The following is a 27,579-nucleotide window of genomic DNA, read 5'->3' as shown; positions in this document are numbered from 1 at the left end:
AAACACCAATTTCAGCAATAAAATGCAAACAAGTCTGTGACGTACTCACACAAACATCACACAGCACCAGGACTTACTATCATCAAACAGAGCCCCCCCAGCTCTCTTTCTCTCTCCCCTCCTCTCTCTCTCTCTCTACACCTCTCTCAGCAGCAGAAGGAGCATCCTATAGGCTAATCAGTTGGTAGTTTCGGTCCAGCATCCTCCACCACCTCCCAGAAGAGGAAAGTCGACAACCGGTGCGTGCGAGGTGTTTTTGTCCGCTGCCATGGTGGGAATTACGGATCTCGTGTGCCTTCTCGTCCCGCTGGTGATGCTCGCGGGCTCTACCTTCCAGACCGACGTGAAGAGCGTCAAAGAGACGGAAAAAACGGGGAATTTCATGGAAGACGAGCAGTGGCTGTCCACCATTTCACAGTACAGCCGCAAGATCAAGCACTGGAATCGCTTCAGAGATGTAAGTCCGCCACGTTGATCGAGAAGATGCGCGGCAATGCGGTAGATGCGCTGATGGGGGAACACGTATGGCCATTTAGAGACAATAACAATAGTTAGCCCACACTTTCTTAGCCTGATAATACACACAAACTTGGTGCTGGTGTTGTAAGATAGCACACACACACACACACACACACACAAATGTTTCGAAAGGAAAAGGTACTCAAAAATAATATCTGTAAGGTCTACATTTTCGTTGGATAAGTACACTGATTGAATGAGGGGATAAAAATGGAAAATATGTGAGGGATTTTGTTTAAAGTGTCCACAGTATGCCTTCTGTTGAATGAATGCCATCTTCATGTGATGTGTTGTCCCTGCTTTTGTTTTTGTTTAGAAAGAATCATCTATTACACACTAATAACTGGGGTAATGGCAAAAGTAAATGCCAAACACTGATCGGGCGTTTTACCTTTCTGACCTCCTCCACAAAAATTCAAGAAATGTTATAGTTCAAAATAAAGACACAGCTGCAAACTCAAACTATATATACTCTACCACTCTGCCCATGTTTAGTGCATAGGCCCTCGGTTAATTAGAAGCAATTAATGTTGCCGTCCCACTTGCACAGCAGGAGCAGTATAGACCCATTCCATCATACTGCCCTTAATATGGGTTACCTCAGATGTGTCTCCAGACGTGTCCCGGGAGGCTTCACAAACAAGAGAATTAAGCAATTAGAGCAGAGGGGCGGTGATTGATTGATGTGCATGTTCACCTCATGAACAGACTGAACTGGGTTGCAGGGATTGATGGAAGCCTGGAGGGTACGCACAGTGATATATTGCTGTGTCTGTAAATGTAAGGACGTGGTTTTGCCTCAAGCTCTGTGAGATGATTACTAATGACCCCAGCCGGATTTGGACAATAGCGTAGTTGGATTATGTTCCATATAGCTCCTGTTAATTGGGTTTTAATTGATCCAGGGCGGTGACTAGCACGTGATAGGTATCATTATTGGATTTGAAATGTGAGCAGTTGGCTTCAGATTGAGTGTCTGTATGAGAACAATCCATTGAGGAGGAGCCTTTCTAAATAAAACTATCCTCAAGAGGCTGTGGTGTCATTTTTGTTCCCTATTCATACAAAATCTTAAAAGGTGAAAATTGTAACTGTGCTTAGGAAAGTAATGAAATTATGGGCATGGAAAGATTAAGTCTGAGTGGGATCATAACTCTCTGGATGCTGCTCAGTATTAGCACAGTTTCCATCTAAAATGTTAGTTACAACTGCAACTTTACTTATTGCTTGATTTAAAAAAAAACGCTCCGTCCAAGAGTGAGTAAAAACACATGCAGAATATGTGGAGTAATTTAAGATCTAAATGGTGCAGGGAAAGTGGGATCATCTTAAAATTGCTTAAAGGGTTGCCATTCAGTATAAAGATGTCACTCGCTTTGGTTTCCCCCTTTTTTTATGCTCAATTTAACATCAAAGCTGCTCTGCAAGAGAAACAACCCCTACAGATGCGCACTGTATCTCTTTCATGATCATTATTCCCAGGGGTGTTTGTCTTAATGTGCGTGTGTGTAGCCCGTGTGCACTTATACAAGCGCACAAGCCTGATTTTGTCAGGGCTGTTGCCTCTTTGCGCACGTTTGTGCATTTGCATGTGCGTTGAAAGGTAGGTGTGTTGGTGGTGTCTCTGGTGATGATGATGATGACAGGAGAAACATCAGAGAAGTGAACCACTGAACCTCCCGGGGGAATCTGCAGTAGAAACCGTTTTGATTTCAGCTTGCTGCCGTAGCAACAGCAGTCTCTGTGTTATGGTGTTGAAATGGAGCATGTATCACTGAGGGCTTGATGACTCTATCCACATCTCCAGTTCTGCTTCAGGGTGAAGGAATCAGTGGAAGCAAGGCTTATTAAGATTTTTTTTTCAGATCATTCAAATTATAAACCTCAGCTGAAACGGCATGTGTGCAACTAGCTACTACTTTCTTGATGATTCTTAATGAGAGCTGCTGAATATTGATGACCAGTATAATGAACATTTAATTGGTGTTCCTTCATATTGGTCTGTGCGCTAAAAAAAAAAATATCTGAACTAGAAAATGAGCCGTTCAGTCTCTTGGAATTATACGGTTGAAAACTGCCGATGACACAGCTATAGGTGTTCAGATTACACAAATTGATGTTGACTTTCACAGTCCTCTGAGAGCCAAATGTTGAATATTTATCCAACACTGGAAAGCAATAATCAAAGCTGCGCAACATAAAAGGCGAGTTCCTTCATTCTCCCTTTTTGCAAATGCACACAGATGCACTCAAACTCTCTCACACACACAATGCATAGACTGCTGAATGTACACTGTAAATATTTCATATTTATTATTCTTTTATAAAATGCAAAAGCAGAATCAGGGGCTCTTTCACTTCCAATAAAAATAACTCGCACACTTCAATTTATTTCAAGGGAAGACAAGGAGATTAGATTTAACAGTTACAGTCAACAAATAACAGGATGGGATACCTTCAATCCTTTAATCTGACAGGTGCACTCAACATTTCATTCCACTAATGCACCAAATCCAGGGAAAAAAATAGAAAACATGGGAACAAGCAAGACAGTGATGCTAACTGAAGGCAGAGCTGTTATTTTAACCCAAAGACTGACATCCATGGTGATATTTGGGCAGTTCTTATGAGACATTAGTTAATTGTAGTTAAATTAAAATGGCTGCAACATTGAATTATTGTTCATTATTCATGTGTTTCTGACTAGGGTGGCCAACTAGAAAGTCCTTACTAATAAGGAACCTTCAATGTGAAGTTAGAAACAGAATAGAAAATTGAATTAGATAGCTCCATAAAGCATGAGTAAAAGACAGAGAACTACAGTAGCTAGAAAACATTTGCAGTTATGATAATAAAAGTACATCTTGTAGTCTGTCATTCATTCATCTTTATTTTAAGCACAATTTCTAAGAATATGCACCGAGGAAAATGTGTTCTGCACACAGAAATTTAAAGACTCATTCATAGGGACAAATAGATGTCAGCAGGGATCATCCCACCAGTCGAAGCACCGCAAGTCTGTTTTCATTTCAGCATGAAATTAAATGGCTAGAGACGTCGGTATTTTGTGCGTAGCGGATTCAATTTGGTGTGTCTACTAAAAGCAAACCAACAGTAAATTCAATTTTTTGCTCAACTTCCCTTGTAAAGATGATACTGTCCATGAAATCGCCAAGCCATGAAATTGGTCTGATGTTTTATTCCCATTGATAAACTCAGATATGTGCCTAAAAATTGATGATGAACGCAGAACACAGAAATGCAAGTTCACCCAGAAAGAGGCCGTTTATTGTTAGCATCTATCATGTATGTCAGTATGATTGTTTAATATTTATCTCATTTCCTCTGTCAGTGCCTGGTAAATTTTCTTCTTAAAAACACCTCTACATTTAGGAAACTGAGGACCACCCAGCAGCCTACCTGCACCTGTTAGCTATTCACTTCTTTTTTTAAGGAGCAGGAAACACCCTGTGCCCTCAAAAAAAATAAATAAATAAAAATCTGATCCCTTGTTGATGCCAGTGGATTAAATATGCAGAATGGAGAAAGCACTTGCAGCAGGTTCTCGCAATCTGGCAAGAACATTTGACAGAAGATTTACTTTAGCTACTTATACTGGCGCCCAATTTTACCTCTCGTGCACTCAAACTGGCAACAGGCCAGCAGCAGAATTTTAACACTTTGTATTGAGGGTGCGACAGTCAAAGCTCCTTTTTATCATTTCACCCTAGCATATGAAACATAATTGTGGATAATGGCATCTGTAACACTGGAGCCAAATACTCCATTAAAGACTAGATCTAGATGAACAGTAAATTACCATCACTAACCCCGCACTGAGTTTGGCTTTCCTATCACACAGATGCTCAAATACCCCATGCTTTCTGATGTTAGAATACTCTGCTACTGATGCATCAGTGCTATGAATGACGATAACAGCTTATCAGAAATCCATTAGTCTATCTGGTCATGCTTTGTGTGCTCTGGCATGAGTCGTTCCTTATCATACTCCAGATTCTCCATGAAGCAGCAAATGTCCACAGCTCTGTTGCCAGTGGAGATTGAGTGTGTCTCAATCACTTCAAACACTTTGAGTAGGGATGGTCCGGTAGTTCACGGTTTGGACTGACTACTAGTGCGCTGTAGGGTGTCTTGGCAGGCTACCAGAGGCCTAGGTGGGCTGTAATTGAGTAGAGGAAAAAAAAAATAAAAAGAAACAGCCTTTCATCATGCCCTGCTAGCACGGATACAGCTGCTTCCCACTGCAGTACAATAGCTGAAGGGCACAGGTGCCGCAGAGATCGGACTTTCTGAAGAGGAAAGGTGATAAATATCACATTTTGTAGCAGATGCATTTGAATACATAATTGACTAAAAGTATCTTCAGCCAGAACTCTCCATACTGATGGCTGCAGGAAAAAGACATGCACCTTTTTGAAGCATCCTTTTGTACAACATTCTTCCTTGCCAGCAATTGCATTTCACATGCATGACTTGTTTTTTTTTTTTGTTTTTCAAAGAACACCTGCCTGTAATGAGCTCTTGCCTGTAATGAGGGGTGGAGGTCATTGTTGTGTGGCAGGTTGCACACACCACTTCCTTGGAGACCAGGGTTCACATGTGGAGATGACACAACCTGTGAAACCAAACGTCACCAATCTGTTCCTAAATCTGGTACGCTCCAGTGCCCCAGTGCTTTAATGGTGCACGAGTGTGATGGTAGTTTGTGTCAATTCAGATGCGAAACAGAGTAGTTTAAAACTGAGTTACATTTGTTTCATGATTAGCTCTCATTTGAAAATGCACTATGCTTCTTAAATTATTATGAGACTGCATATGATTTTTGAGATACTCGGTTCAATAAATCAGATTTCTTTTTTAAAACTAACAATAACTCTAAGTTGCAGTGGCTTTCCCTGTAATAAATGCCACCCAAGTGTTATTAGCTTTGGGCTTGAGCCAGACAGAGTCACAGCCAGTGTAAGCCCAGTTCCTGTGGGTGCAGTATACTGCTATAGCCAATACAAGAAAATCTGAATGGAAAAAGATAGAAGTGGTTGAACATAACAATGTAAATCCAAATGTTTTAGTACCTAAGAGCACCTGGGAGTAGGCTTGTTGAGAAGGTGTTTGCTGTAATCAAACAGAAAAACATGCACACACATGATGATACATGCACACATAGAAACTCCCAAGCTTGTGAGCAAAGATGCTGGTTTTGAAAGACAAAGCTAGGTCAAGACATAACATGACTTGGAGGATTTATCCACATGTTAAAGCAATGTGTACAATAAGAGCGATTTGTATGGTTCCTAAAACAAAAACAATACATGAGCAAAATTGTAAGCAATTTATTAATTAAACAGTCTGCTTGTCTGTTCTAACAAAAAGTTGCAACCTGCTAGTTTGCATAACTAGCTTACCATGTCCAAGCTTACTCCTGGCACTCCTTCCAAGAGGCATGTCATACTCTATTGGAATTGTAGGTCATAATTTGGGGGGGAAAAAAAAGGTCCATTGTGTAGCATTTCCTCTAAGTGGTTCTGCCCTTCTCTTTACAGGATTTTAAGTAATGTAAAAAAAAAAAAAGAAAAGTAAAATAAATAAGATTTTTTACCCTCCATAAACCCCAGCTAAGATAATTTTCTAAGCTATCCTTTTATCTTGTGATGTTTCAAGTAATAGATACTGTTTGGAAAGTACAAACAGTATTATTGGCATATTAATGGCATAATTTGCAGGAACGTTCCTAAATAAAGCAATGTATAGTCATATAAAAATAATCCCTCTTAATCATCCTCTATGACTCACTAAAAGTGTGTGTCTGTATCTGCTGAAACTCTGCCTGCATTTCCTTATTGTGCTGCATTCAGGACGTTTCTGGGCGTCAGAAATTCCAAAGAAAGATAGTTAATTGTTAAGTCTCAACTCAGACTAAACAATCAACTGTCTTCACCCAGGATCACTTAATGGTGTGTTGACAGCATCTGACAATTGTTGCATATTATGCCTTTAAGCATAACTCTCATTTTGTTTGTTCAAGTAGGTAAGCCAAGTAGCCAAACACAATTATGTTAGAATGAAACAGTCTGATCTTACCTTTTTGACTATTATGTTAGAGAAAACTAGCTCTGCACAGCAAGTGTTTCTTTATTCAAATGTCTCTTTCGGGCCGTCTAGACAAGAAGACTGGTTCAGTATAAAATTACTCGAATCACAGACCTAGTGTTTTAGAAATCACACTGATTTTTGATGGTAAATCTTTGTATGTGCTGGAAAGGTTGGCAGCTAGTCAGGAATAGCAACAGCAGGCTAACTAAGCCGAAGTTGTCCACTGTGATTGTACATACCTTAAATTTTGAAGTTCAAATCAAAGTATTTTGAAAAATACTAGCGACTTTTAGGATTTTGTAGGATATTGACTGGATCTAAAAAAAAAAAAATAATAATAATAAAATAGCACAATTACCATGTGAATCTATTTTTAAAAGACTTTTAGCAGCTTAAAATAGGCTAAGCTCGATGACTGGAACACCACAAGACGAACCACTTTTCAGTCCATTGTTGCTGCTGATTTAGTTGTGGCTATCTTACATTGTTTTAGATTCCCAGGTCTCAAATCATTCTCTGATTTTTATCTTTCTTGTAGTCCCTTCTAGGGCAATTTCATTGATTTTCCATTGTTGTACATGTCTGTTTTTCACTTGAGCTCTGTGTTTTCAGTGAAGTGTGAAGCTTCTCTCTGTTTGTACCAGATTCTCCTGTGAGTTGCAGACTGTTTCTTATTCCCCGCAGGGTCCTGAAAGGCACAAGGTCTGATTTTATTTATAGATAGTGAGTACAGAGCTGGCTTTGTGAACTAAGTGTGATTTTTTATAGCCGTACATGTGTATGTGTGTGTGTGTGTATGTGTTTGCGTGTATTGTAAAAAGGACAAAGCAAGAAAGATTTAGAACTCACCATCGATATGCATCATAATTTCTGTCAAATTCAGTGAAACCAGTCAATTTTTCTGTCCTGTATTTTTGAGTATGTATCCAGTGAAACAGAAAAAGCAATTCACCGTTTACATAATTGAGTCCAATTTTCAGTCAGGTTTTGCATTCGACCTCATCTCACCTCATTTGATGTCACTCATCTCTACTTGAGTGTGAAGAAAGCCTTTCTTGAAGAGGAAGGGAATTATAATGCACAATATCTATAGCATTCGAGTGTCACAGCACTCATTGCATACATGAATGAATACCTTTTGTCCACCACCTGCAGTGTGAAAAACACTGCTCATGTATGAACCTGCAAGCAGACAAGGTAATGTTGAGTGCAAGGCCGAGTGCAATATGTCTATCATCTGTCAAGGTACTGTATGCTTTAAGACAGAAAATCTATCTGCACAGTGATGCAAAAGAATTATATAAATTATTTATTATTAATCTTACAGTAGGGTTTTTTTTGTCTGGCTCATCTATTGTAGGTGAACACAATCTGCAGATGTGCTTGGCTTACATTTCACATCAGATTTTAATTATCTGTGGACTCAACTCTGACAATTTTGCAAGGAGAATTATTCTGTACAGCCCCTGCCGAAATGCAGTACAGTGAAGAAACATGCAAAACCAGTCAGCGTCGCTGAGACTCAAACTCTCCTGCATTAGGGTGCATAATCTTCCTTTGTGTAGTGTTCTGTTTGTGTTTTCTGGTTTAATGTTTCCCTGTTGTGAAACGTACTGCGTACTGGAGGCATTTAAAGTCTACAAATGAAAATTAGGGATTTTCTGCTTATCTTTTACTGATTTAATTCTTCATTAAAACAGAAGGATGCCATGTATAACAGTATACAGTGTATCTTATGTAGCAAATATAAACATTTTTAAGTATAAAGCATAGAGAAACACACTATTTACAGTAGCATATGTTTGTTTTGAAAGATTCAAAAGAAATGAGAGATTTTAATTTAAACTTCTAGTTACTCATGCCACTTGTCAGAAGCTTGGTATTTATAACCAGCTCCGTTTTACTACCAATTGCTCGAAACAAGAACATTCTGTAACAGCTTGGAGAACTTCAATAGTGCAAATATGTGACAAATCCTAAAATTTACAATGACATCAAATAGATCATGGCTGCGTGCTTTTATGTGCAGGTACACTTGGGAAATGCAGAAATACCATTTTAGTCCTCACGTTCGAAATATATGGAACTGCAGATAAAGCATTATGGAATATTAAAATGTATATCAAAGATTCCTCTGCCAAACTAAAATGTGTGGTGGGTGGGGTGTGTGAGTGTGCATATTATTAATGCAGTATCTGTGTCCAGAGAGACAGTCACATGTATGTAATCTCCATGCTTTATATCAAACTATGATAAAAGTGGCTATTGTGCTTGCAGGAATTGTGCTTTTCTGTTTTATCTTTTACTGATGATTAATTCTGGCATCTTTTTGGGAAAATATTACCTGTACCTTCATTTGTAAAGTAGGGCCACCTGTATACACTGTGACAGAAAGCACTTGATGCACCACTCATTGCTACGCTTTAAGGACAACAGAATAATAATCATAATTTAGTCAGTAGAGATACGTTTTTTCATCTCCAATTTATCTTTCGACTTTTCGCGTATATCTGCTTTGTCTACAACCTTATTTTGTCAATCAGTCCGTTTCCCAAAAGTAGTAACCCCCACTTCACCTTTTACTTACCCACTTCTCCCAGCTCTCTTACATAAGCCTTGCTCTTGACTCCGTCCTGTAAGGGAGGCAATCCAGGCTCTCAGCGTTTGATGTTCTGCCTCTGCTCTGCAATCTTTATCCTTCAGCTCTCAGCCCTGCGTGCATTCAGAAATAGAGGAATGAACGGGACCTGCTTCTCGTGCCCTGCAGCACAGCATGCATGATGTGGAGAACATATAGGATGAGAATATTGTTTAAGGGGTTTTGTTTCATCTCAGACGTGCCTCGTGTGATCTGTAAACCAAAGCCGAGAGCCTGTGAACAGCAGTTAAGTCTTCATATGAATCTCCAGGTGGGAGGAAGTGATATGATGTAGTATGCAGCATCACAGCTGAATACAACCTCAGGGCACTGCAATTTTCTATTTCTCAGCTTTATTTCATCAGATTTGGGAGTTATTTTTGTGCTACAACTGTATCTAACACAGTTGTTTATATAGCGTGCTTCCACAAGATTTTTACTGATGTAAAATGAAGCATCAGAGAGTGAATTTGTCTTGTAAGGATGTGCCATTTCAAAGGAAGATATTTATTGTACCTTTGGAATACTCAGCCAACTGCAAGGCTCTTTTTTTTCACTATTTTAAAGTGAAATTAGGATTTTTTTTCCCACTTGCTCATCAGTTAATTAATCCTTTGCATCTCGGTGAGAAATCCTTATTGTACATGGTCAGCCTCTTTGCGCCTTTATCTCTCAGTGACTTTTGTCTTTGGAGGGGTTCTTGTAGACAAAGTGGGACTTCAGCACCTCAGTGAAATCTGGAGGGAGGTTATAGTCATGCAGCACTTCAGTTTAGTGTGCCGGTCTCATTCTGCAAGGATGTTTGATGAATTCCTTGTTAGCCTGCACTTCTCATTCGTCAGATGTATTAGAGAAGCATATTCCTGAGATTATCCTCACAAAAATATTGTTTCAGCAAGTGCCAAAAAAAAAACAATATTTATGTTAATTTCACAAAGTAGGAAGTAGTGTGACATTATAGAACCACAGTCCAGAGAGGAGGAAGTTGGAATGGATTGTTAGGTCAACAAAATGTCAGAGTTAAACACAGGATGTCAGTATTAGTTTCTCGTTTATAGTCAGTGTTGGTTTCATTTACTCAAAATGACAATAGTTCCATAACTAACAAAACACTTTAATCCACACCACATTTTTCCTAACCCAGTAGTTATTTTAGCCTAATTAATGCTCTTTGCCAGACCCTAACCAAGTAGTTTTTGGCGAGGAAGCCACACGCTCAGCTGCCTTGCTTTTGTCAAACCTGAACTGCTGTTTTGAACTGCCACACAGATGGCTGGAACTGGTCTACAATTGCAGGATTGGACCTCCCTTGATGTTTGTATTTACTCTCCAGCAGCTCTGAAGCATTTTCACCTCACTCATAAAAAGGTTTTGGCAAGGGAAGCACTGACATACATGAAACCCAGTGACTGGAGGCAGCATGGGCTGAAATTAGTTATTGTGTGAATTTCATGACTAGTGCTGTCCTGTGTGGATTTGATGTATCCAATGAAGGCAGACATTAACATTAATTGTTAGAAAAGGTCAAGTACAAACCTTCATCCGGCCAACAAGCCTGCCCAGATCTCCACATGAGAGCATTATTACTGTGTCCTTTGTTACTGATGAGGCAGTGGTGCACTTCGCTGTCACCATGAACAAACCCCTCAGGATAACCACTGTGAACACAGAGTGAATCTGACAGCTGACATTAACCTAGAAACACCTGTCATTCACGCACACGACCTGTCAGATAAACCTGCATACAACCAGTTTCCTGTTCATTCTCCTTTTTCAATCCACCCAGCAACCCACAATATTTGTCTTCCACATGCTATTTTTTGGTTCCTCATGAGCTGAGCCCAATTTTCCAGTGGCTGGGCTCATCAGGCTGTGATGCCCCCCATTGCCGCAGATACTGAGGTACAGTGATCTATCAGTCAGTATTTTTGAGCTCAGCAGCGGGGTGAACAGGCTGCCATGTCTGATGCAGAGGGTAAGCTTTCTAACTCTGTTTAACAACAGCAGATCTTTCTGATGTTATCTGGTAGATCACAGAGCTCCTGGATACAGCTGAGTGTTTCCAACACTCAGCTTGTTTCCTCTAATCACTTCTGTGTAAAAAAAAAATGTCAGTTTTCAGAATTTTGGTCTGTGAGTCATATTTTTCCAGTGATATAACTCCTCTGCTGCGTGCCAAACTTGTCACCGCACTTTTGCATCTCATGTTCACTTTCATTGTACACTCAGGAGAATTTATTTTCACCCAAATACATTTTCTGCAGCCTCTCCTTTATGAAATTATTGATTTCCAGTCCTGTCAGCGCAGCAGGACACTTTCCTCATCAGCCCTGGCAGAAACACAAATACAGAAAGGCGGCTAAATAATGCAGGGGCTGAGGTGTCAATAAAGGAGACATGGGAGGCATCAGATTGATGGCCAGGTTGTAAATTCTTTGAGGTCTCACCCTGCTAACACAGGACTCCATCAGGCCCAACACGGTTAAACAATATAACAGACGATCAGTCATGTAGCTCAGCTGGAGTGTTGAGTTAGAATCCAGACACAAGCCAGTTTAGTGGAAGTGATTTTTCTATAATTGAGCAGGGGAAATGGGCAGAGCAGCAGAAGCGCAGTGTGGTAGATTTCAACGCTCGACTGTAGTCCTTGCCAGTAATGAAAATATTTACCTCTGTGAAATAAAACTGTGAGGGTCAAAGAAGAAGGTCCCAGCTTTCACGAGGGCTGCTTATTTCACGTGTTGTGTCAGGATTTATCACCTTATGGGGAGCTGTTTGGCACACACTCTCAGTACAGTAAATGTTTACGGTGATGAGTAAGTCATCTCTAAGAAGGGAGGGAGGTGGTCGACTGTAAATATCCTGAAATTACTCATGTTTATTATTTCAGTCACGGCAATATGGTGAGGAAAGCTTTACATCTGTACTGTCTCCTTTGGGGCTCCCTTATATGTGAAGAAAATGCAATCAAAAATGTGTGTAATTTATTTAATTATAAAGGCTCTAATAAGTTAATATACTTTCTCAATTAATTCTTTACTATGAATGATGGGATCTTACAAGAAAATGCTATTTTCTTACAAAGAGATTTCTGTAATTATGTTTTTTTCCCTCTCTTTTCTAATTTATTTTTCTTTAAAATACTGAAAAATTTGATGAACATTGTGGTATTGTTTTTTGTCAATCAAATCTGCCCAACAATTTCCTGATGAAGCATGTTTCAAAAGTGTGAGTTGTGATCGTTGAAGGTTATTATGAGGGGTTTACATAGGACCTTAAAATGTCGCTGAATGCAGTTTAATACTCTGTATCTGAAACTGCACTTTTCTTCACTAATATTGGCTCTTTTCTCTCCTTTTGCTGTCATTTCACCAGGAGGTAGAGGTCAGTTCTCTCCAGTTTTTCTACAACACTCCTCCAGCTGCTTTTGTGCAAAGTCTTTTTCATTCATGACTCATTCCCTTGTCTTTTTGTGTGCCTTTATCTCTTCTCCTCCATCCGTCTTCTCTTTTTTTCCCCAAATCTCCTTCAGCTTCTTCATTTTGATTAAAACAATTGATTTTGTAATGAAGTGAGGCAAAAAAAAGGTACTTTCACAAATTCTCACTCCCGGTGTGACATTTCTCACATATAGGCATCGGGTGTAGATCTGTTGGGCTCATTTCCATGCAGACATGGCATAATGCATACCCATCTGTCTCTGGTGTGACTCACTTGGTTAATTATCATCCTGCAAGACTAATGTACACATTATAATCAGTGTGCGGTGATAATGTAAACTATTTCACTTCTGCATGACGATGACGGAGTGTTAATATGTTATGCTATGAATAAGACTGTGTGCACAGGTCTGCAGTGTGAATTATGTGGCTCACCACTCTCTGCTGCTGCTAAAAAATGATTACTTTCTTCGTGTTTCCGCAGGATGATTATGTTCGTACGTGGGATGAAAATCAAGGTTCGAGTGACAGTAAGTCTCACACAGCATCTCACCTATTTCACATTGTCACATTAGCTAGTTAAAGCAACATGTAATGCGCAGTTTACATTGATCACTTTTTATTGCAAACGTGCAACTGTAAAGTAACTTTAAAAATTTACAAGGAAAATTCAAAGGATGTGGTGTTTACGGGCTCCCTGGTCACTAATGTTAACAAATGACCAACTCCCCTGACAGTATGTAGTCCAACACAAAGTCCAAAGTCAAAAAGCTAACATTTTCTCCAAAGCATGTGAAATATAATGATATTTTGGTTTTAGCTGGCTAATGTTAGCTAATGTTAGCTTGCTTGCTAACATTTGCCAGCCATAGCAAAATACTGTCTTGAGCAGTTAAAGTCACCTAATTCATTCCGTCTCCATATGCTGACCTGGCTGGTAAACTGGCTAGCTTTGCATTATTGTAAATATGATTATGATTTATTTTACAGCATTCATTGCTCATTTCAACTCTCAGTCTACTTCACATCATTGTTTTGGCCAATGCGCCAGAAGATGCCCCTTCACACCAATGGAATGCAGGATTCTGACTGCAGTTCATTCAACAACCACTGGTGTCAGTAAAAACAAGGCTTTTCTGAAGGCTCCACATTCCGAGTTTTATGCATATAGTTAGGACCTTGAATGCCATTTAAAATATTTTTGAGTTCATATAATGCAATATATTTGTTCCTGAGGATATGATAATTTTTTGAGCAACCACATAAATTACAGTATATTTTGAAAAAAAATTATCATGCACAGAATAGTTTAATGTGAGCAAATGAAACTATTGTTTGCTGAATAAAATTTTGTTTTAGCTTTTATCTAGTTTTAGTTTAGTAGATCAAACTATATTTTTATTTGCTCAAATTATTCTTCATGCTTTCTTTATTCAGAATATACCAAAGATCTCCTTCTCCTCAATGCTTTTTGTCTCACTAAGGAGACATAATACTTTCATTAAAGAATAATTTACTGTATATCTACAGTTCAGTATCTTGTTAGAGTACGTTTTGAGTGCAGTTGCTTCTTCATTCTGTTTACGTCAGTCACAGTTTGACACACACTGCTGTCAGGCATTTTTCAGGCTCTCTCTCTCTCTCTGAGTAAATTTTTATGAAATCAGACTGGTTGGTTATACTGCCGCTATACGCATTTCTGGTTGTGGCAGCCAAACACGAGAAGCAGACATTAATAATCTCGGCAGCCTCGATTACATTCAAAGAGAAGATCTGCTGTTGTTAAAAGCTGTAACTTAATGTTGTTAAAACAATCTGTTAACCTGTAAAATACATTTAAGGCAGCTCAACAACAGCATATTTTTTAATAGTTAAAACTTGTATATCCACATATCTCTGTTCAGGGAGAAAACAAAATCGTATCAAGCCTGAGCTCCGTAGTGAGTGAAAAAATGGCCAACAGCATGAAGGTGATAAGTCATGCTAAATCAATTGTGCGCATTAATCTTTTTTGTGCTTTTTTCCCCCATGACACCTTCTGGGCTTCATATAATTTGGTAGTTTATGCACTTTTGCTTTGTCTGTTCTCAAAATGTCTCATCATGCGCAGCATAAACTTCAAATTAAACTTCAAACATATCTAAGACATCCAGGCAAAATAATTAAACATGTTTTGGCATAGCTGCCTGGGATGCATTCTGACGCAGTCAAAGCTCAGCCGCTTGATTTATTGAACCTGAATGATATTAGCCTGCACAGTAGCATGGAGACATAATCTGTGGCCTGTATTTGAACTGTGATGCTTCCCAGACTCTCTGTGGTTCATCGGATTAGACAGTGTTGCGTATGTTCTGTGTTTGTAAGCTGAGGTCAGCTGCTTGCTGTCCACACTTATAGTGGTTCCTCAGCGAAAAGGTTGAAAGATGTTAGCGCTCTGTTTTATCTGCTTGAGTGGATCTGATGTGCCTCCCCCTGGAGACACTAAACATTGGCTAGACTTCAACCCATCACCACTTCATTCTGATTCCTTCTTTTTCTCTTCCTCTGCCACACTCCCGCACAAGACGTGCGGAGAGACAGTCTGAGGTCTCCTGCTCTACTCCTACCGCAACTGCAGCCTTAATTGAGCCTCTGCAAGATGAGGTCATGACAGAGTCGTGTCCTCAACCATTGTCGCTTGATTTGCAGCTTAAATGAAGTCGGCTGAATGGCAGAGTCCATTAGCGCAATTTCCAAGGGCTTAATGAAGGACTAATTATGGTTTCCAATGAAAGGCCAAAGAGAGAAGTAAAAGCTTTAGAAGAGATTGAGACAGGGGTGGGAGCTAATATGCCCTGATTTAGTGTAAAGCGACTGACATCAACATTATTCCTGCCAACTCGAAGGCTGTTTGGTGATGAGGAAATTGTGGACTCAAGGGAGGAAGTGTGTTGACTTGATGGTATGATACGACGTAAATGAAAAAAGGAAAAAGTCAAAGGGCCTCAGTTTCTCTGTAAATAGGAAGCTGTTTGGTCACTACTACAAATACAAAGAGAAGGTCATTAGCCAGCAAAATCCCATGGAAATAACAGAGCTGTAATGAGCTGCATAATGCTTTAATGTGTCACATTGCTTTGGAGGTCTTCATATATATTTAAATGCAAAACAAACCAGTCGTTCAACATCCAATACGTGTTGGAACTGGAATTTTCATTTGCAGAAATATTGATCTCAATGAAAGAAAATCAGAAAATTACCAATGATGGTGTGTTTTCTGTTGTTGTTTTTTTTTTTTTTTTTTTTTGCATAACAGCAAGCAGATGCTTGTCAAATTAAAGGAAAACCAAATAATGTCTCAGTAAGGTATTACTAGCCTCTAGAGCAGCTTCAGTGGTCCTAGGCACAGAGTTTTCTTATAAAGTTAGTAGACTTCAGATCATGATGATAGATTAATTGTCTGAACGATTGAATTTCTGGTCTGTCAGAAATTTTAGTTGGCTGTCTTGCAGTTTGAGCAGATTCAGAGTCTGAATTCCCACATGGCTGCTGTGAAAAGATCTGTTAAAACTGTTGTGAGCTTGTTTTAATATTACTGAACGAGTGTTTCACATGCCATGGCTGAAGGTCTTGACCAGTTCTGTGAAATAAAAATGAACCTCACTGTAGAACAGACAGACTACACAGTCTGCATCTTCCAATTGTTGGCAGCTCCTTTTTTTAACATTAATTTCCATTTATAGTCAAATTGCACAACATAATCATGTGTTTCATCTCTTTTGTCAGTCTTGACAATTGAGACTATTTTACATATTGTATCTAATAAACATTAATAGCGTTTTTTTAAGTAACCAGCTCAGTGTCCTACTAGGTATACCAATGTTAGACAATTCTCTGTCTTATGTTTTACATGCAGGGTAAAGGGTATCAAAGTTGACGGGTGTGTTCATGTCCTCTCACAATTACTCTTTATTAACCCTAACCATTCATCTTTCCTAACCTAAACCAAATGCTTAGATTGCATAACCCAAGCGATGATTTTTTTGTTGTAACCTGTCTTTCCCCAACCTTGTAAATTTTGCAGAATTTAAAAACTCTAGAACGTAAAAAAATTGATGTTCTTGTGTGACAATGACATTTAAATAATACACTAACCCACTTGTGTCTGGGTTGTGACTTGAGTTAGCCTAGTAAACAAAGATCAACTTCACAAGTGACATCTCTGTAATGTCAGTTTTTAACTGTGTGTGCTCAGCTTTTATGACAGTTTAGCAAAGCTGCGTATGCATGCCTTAGGTTGTCAGATGAATAGTACCTCATTACTTTCATTTCATCCAACATAAAGCCCTTCATCTCTCTATTTCCCTTTCTCTTGTTCTTACTTGAGTATGCTATCTCCCTCCATTGATCTGCCTTCCTTTATGAGTTGCCTAATGAAGCGAAGGAGAAAAAAAAGGAGATTTGTCCCTCTGAGACATCACTAAATCAGTATGATGTCTTAACTCTCGATGAGCCTGCAGGCCTCATTTCTGAGCCAGGCAGCCCAGACCGCTACATCCCCGTGCAGAGGAAGTCAAAGCTTTTGAACTGTCAACACTCCTAACACACAGGCAGTCAGCACCAACAACAGACTGAGGTGCAAATTTGCATTCAGGCGCCGCACTCCACTTCAGCCAGCGCTGTGCTGAATGAGGGAGAGGTCACGCTAATTTGCAACCAATTTCTACAGTCAATTCATCAATCAGGCAACTGATTGAATCAACTCGCTCTTAGGCCAGTAAACACTGCAGGAGAACAGCTGTAATTTGGACTTGTAAGAGCAAACAAGTTTTTATATACACATGCATAAACACACCAGTGCTCAATTGTTTGTGTGATGCACTCACTGAAGACCTGATCCTTTTATATACATATATATATATATATATATATATATATATACATATATACAATTTTGAGAGTTCCTTGGTTTTTTCAGAGGCTTATCTCAGCCACTGAGGCCAGGGGAACAGTGAATGGTGAATTGACATTTTCTGAGAAATCAGTGGTTTCAGATCAATGGCAGACACCAAGCAGATAGGAAAGCACGCTGAGTCCGCACTTCATCTGATCCACACACCGGCCCTGTGGAGGAGATGGGTCTAGTGTTTGACACATCTTGAGGTCATTGATAGATACTAGTGCTTAGATAGCTCACAGACACAATTACAGTTTATATGTATGTGTTTCTGTGTGTGTGTGTATGAGCTTCTTAATCATCAGTATCGATTAACAGCCACACATACAGTAAATAGTATGGTCATCGAATGCTTTGTTGAAGTCTGTCCACAAGCAAAAATTCTCAACACATCATCATCATTAATGCATTTTTACTTACATTACATTATCCACCAAATCAGACTCTTGGCCCACAAGGAATTGTGTCCAATTTCTTGTACAGGCTGTACGCATGCTTCTGTCTGGATCGCCACAACTCTAAACCTCCCAAAACAGCCACCACTTTCCTCCAGGGACTTCTGCTGCCCTTCTCACCTTCACACTCCACAAATTTGTCCAGCGTCACCCCCTCTGGCTCTCCATCCTCAGGACACCTGGGGCTGCTTCTGTCAAATTCAAAACCCCACATACCAGGCTGTGGAGGGAGCAGCATATTTACAGAACTTCAAAGGGGTGTATTTAAAACTGACCTTTTTAAGACGTGCCTCACAACATCCTCTTGTGACTTCATTCAATTCAGTCAATCTGATTCTCCAATTATGCTCCAAAACAAATCCTTCACTTGTTTTTATTTCCCTGTTATTATTCACACTCACACTCACAGTAATTTTATGATCACATTTTTTCCAGGAGATTTAAAGCTGCACTATAAATATTTTAGGATATTTTTAAATTATTTTTCACGGCATAGTTCACTATTTTGGGAAATACACTTATCAGCTAGCAGCCTAGCAGCTTTCACCATCACAGGTGACAACATGTCCATGTTGTGTCAGCTTGTTTCTACCTGCATGTAGCCAAGAAAATCAAGAAATAAGATAAGACAGGCCTTTATTAGTCCCACAGAGGTTTAGATGCAGATCTAAGTTTAGACCTTTATTATCCTTTTCTTGTCTTGGTGGTTATATGTTTGTCACTGTGGGAATTTAAACCTTTTTTTTTTTTTTTTTTTTTGCATTAACCCGAACTAACAATTGTAGACAAGCCAGAGACATGTCTGTCCTCACTGTTACCTGGAAAACAAGATTACACTGATGATATTAGACACTGAGTGTGTAAATAGTGGGTAAGAGGGTTGATGGTGAGGATGTGGCTTGAACCATGCTTCTGATATCCTCAATCTGCAGAGATAACCTTCATGTTAATCTGGATTGGATTAGACTGAAGCACAGGAAGCCTAATTAGAAGAGGTTTACTGCTGCAGGCATTAGTTTAATACTGAAGGAGAGAGACTTTCCAAAAGTACAAATGGAAGTAGGTGGGTGCATGGGAGGGTGAACATAGAAGGAATGAATGTGATGAGGAAAATACTGGGAGGAAGAGGAGAAGACAAAAGAATGTGAAAAGATGGAAGAAAGATTGATTGATAGACAGAAAGAGAGAGGGAGAGAGTTCTCAGAAACACCAGATTGAGCTGCAAATCACAGTCAACCCAGAAATGATTCCCGGACCACAGAGAGCCTGTTTCTATGGAAACGTCATCATTGCAGGCACTGCTTTAATCCGTGGAAGCCTGTTAAGTTAACATGAGGCTCAGGCAGCCACCTTATGCTTCTGTACTCACAACACAAAGCTGTGCCAGCATTGTAGCCGCTCACTACCAACAAGATTTATTTACAAATGTTTTGCTATTAGAAGGCAGGATTATCTGCTCTCTAGTTGTATGCTGCCTCTTTCAGTTCATTTTGCTTATGTATTGGTTAAATCTTCCTTGGATGGATTGCCAAGTACATAGTTTTGCGCACTTACCCCCCTACCCACTGTATCCCCATTAGTAGCTTAATCTCCTTGTCCCCCTTTGTGTCAGAATGTATTATTAGGGTTTAATTGGCTGCTGATGATAAACTGATGTGAATTAGACAGAGCTCAAACCTGCAAGTGAAAAAAAGGTAGGCAGAGACAAAAGAGGAGAGAGCTGAGAAAGAGCAAGAGCAGGAAAGGCAGAGAGACAAAAGCCAGGAGATGTGTGTGATACTGTACGCTGAGTTATTCTACCCAAGCAATGCCAACTGGGATACAGGGCGACTAGAGAATAAGGCTCCACTGTTGGCAGATGTGGATGGATCCTAAATGGATGAGGAGTCTGCTTCTGGGCATTAATGCATCTGAAGCCTCACTGTTTCTCAGTCAGAACAGTCAGTCAGTTATACAACCAGCTCAGCCATGACAGAGGTGGTGGTGGTGGGAGTGTATTGTTTTGGATTTGCTTCTCAAATCAGATATCTGTCAGGTCACTTCAATAATCCTGTGATGTAGCTAGCATTAATGTATTCAGCCACTGGGGAGGACGAGAGAGGAGAACCTAAGCCTGCCTGCTAAATTATGACAGTACCATAAAACGGGATACAATAAGAGCAGGGGCTCAGTACAAGCACCTCTGTCATATAGTTTAAACCTTTAATAGTATTCTGTGAATAAGCTGTAATCTGCTGTACTATACTGATGGATAATAAAGGTGAACAAAGGTTGGGAGTTATGAAGAGAATAAAGAGTGACATCCAGGTCGGGCTCTCAGCGGCCTGCTAGGAACGGACAGCTGTGACATATGAGTGTGTGTTGGGTGCTGACACACGGTCCAGCATTAGGTGCGAGCAAAGAGAGTGATGGATGAGGAAGAGTGAGCTAGCTGTGCAGGCTTCATCCTACATTGGGAAAAGTATTTCTCTTAGAAGGTCACCAAGAGTGTAATATTAAATATGTGTCTACATTACCCCAAATATGTTTTCTTTTCCCAAAACATCAAAACATGCACAGCTGCATTAGACACACTTTAATCTGCTTCATCCTGTTAGAAGGTCATTTCATTTGTCTGTGCAGAGCACAAAATGCGTCAAAATTTGTTACAGTGCAAGACCAACATTTCTGCACCACTCTAGTATCTTAGAAAGTAGAATGATGGGCAGAGACAGATAGAGAAAATAGTAAAAAGTGAAGCAATGAGGATACCACAATTGAGCATCTCATTTTCTATCCCCCCCCAGATGTAGACACCACCAAGGACCCCTGTCAAAAGGTTAAGTGCAGCCGACACAAGGTGTGTATCGCCCAGGGCTACCAGAGAGCTGTGTGTGTAAACCGCAAGAAACTTGAGCACAGGTGAGTGTGTGCAGCCCCTGGGCAAGAACTGACTAACTCCCAAAACACACTCATAGTAAAGAAAAAAAAATCTTCTCCATTAGTGGAGACTTTCATGAGGTCAACAAAAACAAGTTTACAGTCAGTGGCGTGTGCCGCTCTGGGATGTGTTTCCCTGTCGGCCATATTGATAATTATAAAGCTTGTTTGTGCACCGGTGCAGTACGACTGCCTGCTGTTTAATGATAAACTAATACATTCAGACAACACGGAGGAAAAGTGCTGTTTGCTTCACGTCCAGGCTGGTGCTGCTGCGTCTGTGCTCTGAATCAGCACAGCAGTTGCTCTCTCAGCTGGACTTTGTGTGTTTGTGTGTCCTCTGTCCTGCAGACTGAAGCAACCCACTCTCAGGTCCCCTGATGGAAACTGTCAGCCCTGCCCCATCTCCTCCACAGGGCCGGTTTGTGGATCAGATGGACACAACTACGCCTCAAAGGTAAGCAAATGCATACCCGACTGGATTAGTCATTGATGGTTTTGTCTGATGTAACACTGGTTTTATGATTTTACACAAATCTGCAATATTGTGATATACTTTCAATTGCCAGTTTATTTATTTATTAATTGCCAGTTTAACACCAACAGAGTCTAATACAGGGACCAGTTCTTTTTGGAACCGTTTCAGAGATGTGGATTGAACTTAACGATATGTTAGGTGTTATATTGTGTCTTACCCATTGATACTAGTGGGGGTTAACACCTGCATCCTCCAAAATTACCATAACTTTGCAACTTTGCAACATTGAATATTAACATTCGAACCTCCACAAAGGAATAATTCATATCTAATGTATTAGACTGGATAAGTTATGCCTACCTGTAATTAATACACTGTGAACTGAATGTATATCAACAGTAGAAATATATTTTTAGTAATATTGTGATATTGATTTGAGCCTTATCTATCAGTCTCACAAACATACCAGCGTTATATATCTGTTTCTTTAAATCATGTAAGTTACACATCGATGTGTTTTTCTTGGGATGATAAATTGAAATTATTAAATTACCCATTAGAAGTAGCATTTAGCAGCTAAAGAGAAAGAGGTTTTCCCTGGATAAAGCCTAAAAGAAAGCTAATGTTGGACCTACATTTGCCAAGTGGCCGTAAACACATCGCAAATTGAGTGTCTTCATGGTTAAATATTTCCTAACGCATTCGACATACATTTTTTTTGAGTGTTAATATGTGAATATTGTGTTTATGGATTGCTTCTGCTGCCCCCCAGGTAGCCAAAAGACAAGTAATGTCGGTTTGAGTTTGAAAAGAAAAAAATAATTCAATTGGATCCAATTAGTGTCAGAAAAAATGTGTATTTTTCTGAAGAGAAAAGAAGTGACAGTACAAATGGGTGTAGGTGAGGGCTGCAAAATTTGGCAGTGAAACTGTACTAGCATCCCCCACAGTAAAAAAGTGAAAATAATGCTCAGTTCATGTAAGTGTCGATTCAGCTTCCCGTATGTTATATGTGCTCTGTAATAACATATGTTGTGTTTATTAGAATTGTTAAAATAGCCTTAAGACTATTACCAGTTTAGGTAACACATGTTAAAATCTTTGCACTGAAATGCTAAGCACTACCAGTGTATAACAATAGGTGCATCTGTCAAGTACCGGTACATTTATTCACAGCTTTGACTTTGTGTTATGCTAATGCTAACACAATGTACTCTGTGGCGAATAGTGACATACACCTTACATATTTAGAGCTGAGGTATGTGAAGAGACTCTCAGAGGAAAACAACAAGACGAAGAGCCGTGATGTATGGTCTCAGAAGGACCAATTGGTGCCTTGTGGTGACAGATTCCCACATGTTTATTGATTTATGCTTTGTCTTTTGTATCACTATTCCTGACCTTGAATGCAGGCAGAGGTTGGGAAGCACATTTAGGAGCAAAATCTCTGATTTGAATTTAGGTATACCGTCGGTCACCTCATGAATATTTGATCTGTGCTGAGGCAATAATTCATTTTACCTCACCTTTGTGTCCCCTTGTGAATGTTACCAGTGTGTGTTAATGTGTGTCTGTGTGTTTGTGTTGTAGTGCAAGCTGGAGCAGCAGGCATGTCTTACGGGGAAGGATCTTACCCTGAAGTGTTCAGGTCTGTGTCCTTGTCCAACTGCTGTCCCTACAGCCAAGGAGAATAAACGCGGTAAGATAGAAATACACACCAACACACACAAGTATGCAAAAAAAATGAATTTGCCTGTAATCACTGCTATACAAAGCTTCCCATTTACCATTTTTATCCTGTATCTGTCTCACCCACACACACGCACACACAATAAGATCAACAACCATTGTATCAACATGAATAGGTGCAACAGATATTTTTCCCCTCCCTCTGGTCTCCAGAGAGCTGCACTGGACAGGATCTGGCTGATCTTGGTGAGCGTCTGAGGGACTGGTTCCAACTGCTGCAGACCAATGCCAAGCAGAGCAACAACAGCAAGCCTGGAGCCAGAACCACTGCAGCAGGCGCCACATCAGGTCAGAGCTACTATTTAATGAATCCCAACAGCATTAACACGGGAATACAATACTTACAGGCAGTGTCCTAAAAGAAAAATATCTAAACAAGTTTTTTTATTTAGTCTTTTATTATATCTTAAAATAGACAATGGATGCCCAGGAGCTACTGCTCACATAAAACTTGCCTCTACAGTTTTACACTTCACAGCTCTGAAGGTAAAAACAAGTCCAACAGGGAAATTAAAATCCTTATAAATTGAGCTTTGAGCTTTATGGTTTTGCTGGTACTGCTCCCACCTTCCACGTGCAAGCAATTACTGAATATCAAATACTTTTGAAAGCAGTTACAGCCACTAACATGCTCGGGCTGATGGATCAAGATAACTTTGTATCAGATACAGGAGCTTCAATACGTGAGCCTCAGGATCTGGTTGGCCACAGGTCAGTGCCTGATAAGCACCAGACCCTAACCAGCCTGTTTAGCAAGTTTTAAATCTGACATTCTTGTAATATGTCAATAACGATAAGGTCAACTGCCATTTTCACAAACCAAAATCACAAAATAATAGGATGGATTTGTATTGGAGACTGGAGATATTACTGAGCACGCTGCCATGGTTTCATTTTTATTTGTGCAGCTGTCCACTGATAAAAATGAATGATTGTTTGTCTGTCTTTGTGTTTGCAGTGCTGGACAGGAGCCTGGTGGCCAGCTGTAAGGACTCCATAGGCTGGATGTTCTCCAAGCTGGACACCAACAGTGACCTGTACCTGGACCAGGCCGAGCTGGCTGCCATCAACTTGGACAAGTATGAGGTCTGCATCCGGCCCTTCTTCAACTCCTGTGACTCCTACAGGGACGGCAAGGTCTCTACTGCTGAGTGGTGCCTCTGCTTCTGGAGAGAGAGTGAGTATTCTGGAGAGGATGTGAGGTTTGTGTGACGGGTGTGTGTCCACAGGCATATACACACACACACACATGCACATTCACGTGCCTGTGTGCTGACATATTCCCCTCAGCGAATGCATTCAAACTTCAAGGCACTCAGCTGCCCTCAGGTGAAGCCACCTCTGTGTTGTGTGCTGGTCCGTCACCATTTGTCATCCTGCACATCCGTCGGTTCCCCCATGGGGTGAAACGGTCACCACAAGGAGCTAAAAACATTCCTGCTGCTTGTTGACAGCCTGGTTCTCCCACAGCTCTCAGAAGTTGAGGCTGTCAGCCAGCCAACCAAGCAGAAACTAGGTCTAGGTCTCAAGCTACGGGTTCTTTGGGAAAGAAATACAAGGGAACTGATTTTAAAATTTGCAGGAGGTCATTAGAAAACATTGATTACGCTCACAGGACAAGTCACTATTGAGAGTTAACTGTTTGTGTCGGACTTTTGGGTAGTCATTATCTCTGCCCTGTGTCTAGATGTGCCGAGGAGTGTACTTTGTTCCTCTTCTAAAAATTTTTTTCTGTCTTTTTCAGAACCATCCTGCCTGGCTGAACTCGAGAGAATCCAAGTACTAGACGGTGGCAAGAGAAAGTTTGGTAGGTATCTGACATGTACCTGTGATAAGAGCATTTCAGCCCAATTGGATCTGTCCTGTTTGGGGGGTTTTCAGCCAGCAGATGACATGCAGGAGGTGCAGATTAGTCCTTAGCCCTGATGAGTCTTATGGATTAGAACTTTATACTGACAGACGGCAAAGGAAACCAGCCATCAGTGTGTCTTACAGGCATGTGTGAGTGGGTGAGTATGTGAATGTGTGTGTATTTGGACTTGTGTGAGCACGCATGTGCGTACTGCAGATTTTGTCTGGCTGACTAGGCTCTGAGTCAGGACTCTCCAAGGACACAGAGTGGCGAGCAGGGGACAGTCTGCCAGCCCGACGCTCAGATGTTCCCTTGAACGACTGGACAGACAGTTCTGTTTTGCCCCTTCTCATTTGTGTCATAATTATATGTATGTTTTATTTACATTACTATAAAACAACTGAAATATGAAATGTCATCATCAGCTGCAGTATGTTTTCCTGGCTTTTCTGCACTCTTATGTGTGAACACAAGCTGTATTCCCCCCCAACACACACACATACAACCCTACACCAGTCCATTATGCTGCAATATGCTGACTTAATACTTATTCATCCTTATCGTGCTCCTTGAACATATTTGTATTCATGGAATATTGAATTGGCTGCCACATATGCTGCATGCATTACATTCTCACTTGGGCTCATTGCCATGCGTGATGAGGCATGATTCATGAGGCTTGGAGAGATTATGTGGTATGTAGGATCTCCTTACCATTCCTGATTCTTATTTGTGTGTTTTGTGTGCGGATGCCAGGTCGATTCATCCCCAGCTGCGATGAGGACGGCTACTACAGGAAGCAGCAGTGTGACAGGGGAGAGTGCTGGTGTGTTGACCAAAACGGAGGAGAAGTAGCCGGATCTAGGATTCGTGGCAAGCCAGACTGCGGTAAGTCCCACAGGTCTCAGTTGTCAATATATTCGAATGGAATTTGAACTTGAAAGCTGAATGTAGCAAAGAAAAAAAGCCCTCAAAATGTCAGCTGCGCATTGGCCCACTTCTCCCCAGCACCCCTGCATGCATTGTGCACAAGGCTTCCTTTATGTTAAAAGACTGAGGCCCACTGCAATGTAACTCACTGCAGGGACCAGTGGCACATTCATGTGTCCGGAGTCATTTGCATTCTAAAGCCCTGTTTGTCGCTGTGAGAAAAGTTTTTCAAGATAAATGAGGGGCCGGTTGGACTGAACCAGCGCCTGATAAGAATGAGTCCCCTGGCAAGGTTTAGAAATAGCTATTATAATCCAGACAAAGTCAAACACGTTCTCCTTTTCTGGCAGCACAGTCAATGTTTTGAAATTGATTTTAACGTTTCTTGTTGGTACAGAAAGAACTCCATCAAAGCTGAGAGGTAGACATACTGAACAGAATTCATTACACGAGAAAGCCAATTCAATCTCCCTCTGCCCCCACGTGTTTTCTGTCTCTCTCTCTCTCTCTCTCTCTGCAGATGATGAAATGGCATATTCAGGTGATTTTGGCAGTGGAGTTGGATGGGAGGACGAAGAAGAGAAAGAAGCTGAGGAGACTGCAGAGGAAGCTGAAGAGGAAGAGGGAGAGGTGGGAGAGGTGGATGATGGGGGCTATATCTGGTAAAGGGCCAGTGTGTAGTCCAACATCTCTACAAGAGCATCTCGGTGGTCCCAACCACAAACATCCCCACACACACACACACACACACACACACACAACACAGATCCTGAAAAGAAATGGACACGGTGAAGCTCTCACACTCAGAACAACACTGGCTTATGAACAAACAAAGGAGGGGGTTGCAAGGGATTGGGAAAGGGGAGATACATTATGTAAAGGTAGTATTTAATGTTACAAGATGTTCTTAAAATGGGCTGGGGAAGGGGAAATATCACTATTAAGAAATTCTGGGTATGGAGTCAAGAATTTTGTCCCCCTATGCTTGTGAATCTTTGTTCTCTTCTGTTGTATGTCCTTTGAAGCATCTTTGAGCAGTTTTTAGCTGATGCATAATGGAGACTCTAAGCAGCTGCAGGTGCTAGACATGTGCTTGCATTAAAAAAAAATGGAGAAAGACTGGGTGCATTTCACTAGTCCAAACCGGCCTCTTTCATCTTATCTTTCTGCAGATTAACAAAATTTAGATAACCAGCTTTGATTTTAGGCAGGAAACAGGCAATTAAGAGAGGAAGCCACTTTAGAGTATTGAAAAGCACCCTTTTTCATGTCATACGCTTCGGCTCATATGTGACAGTAGTGCTCTGTCTCATTCATGACTCATGGAAAAAAAGTTTCTGACGTATCACTCTTTAGCTTGTATATAATGTGTGTATCAGAAGACTGATTGTCACCTATTAGTCCCGTTATCAATGCCTTGAAAGACTGGCAGAATATACTGCTTAGTTGTCAAGTGTACATCGTATCATTATGTGGATCAATTATTGTGTTTAATAAAAAATAAATAAATAAATAAAACAAAATAAACTGGTCTTTGTGGCCCAGCTGGCCA

The 27,579-nt window shown here is 40.4% G+C and overlaps 1 protein-coding gene across 2 annotated transcripts; it reads left to right on the top strand.

Moving 5' to 3' along the window:
- On the top strand, positions 1 to 27,579 carry spock2 (SPARC (osteonectin), cwcv and kazal like domains proteoglycan 2). Of its 2 annotated transcripts, XM_046402851.1 has the most exons (11): positions 2 to 457; positions 12,644 to 12,652; positions 13,193 to 13,238; positions 20,886 to 21,000; positions 21,370 to 21,475; positions 23,087 to 23,195; positions 23,399 to 23,533; positions 24,204 to 24,422; positions 24,990 to 25,052; positions 25,854 to 25,985; positions 26,548 to 27,579. In XM_046402851.1, the coding sequence occupies exons 1-11, from the start codon at positions 269 to 271 to the stop codon at positions 26,691 to 26,693; spliced, it is 1,269 nt and encodes a 422-aa protein (XP_046258807.1). In that variant the 5' UTR covers positions 2 to 268; the 3' UTR covers positions 26,694 to 27,579. The 2 variants fall into 2 exon arrangements, with proteins under 2 accessions (XP_046258808.1, XP_046258807.1); XM_046402852.1 differs by lacking the exon at positions 12,644 to 12,652 and having other exon boundaries at positions 1 to 457.

This window comes from Scatophagus argus, chromosome 10 (assembly GCF_020382885.2).
Source record: "Scatophagus argus isolate fScaArg1 chromosome 10, fScaArg1.pri, whole genome shotgun sequence".
NCBI lineage: Eukaryota > Metazoa > Chordata > Actinopteri > Scatophagidae > Scatophagus > Scatophagus argus.
The sequence above is the reverse complement of the archived record's forward strand: the minus strand, read 5'-3'. Positions and strand labels throughout refer to the sequence as shown.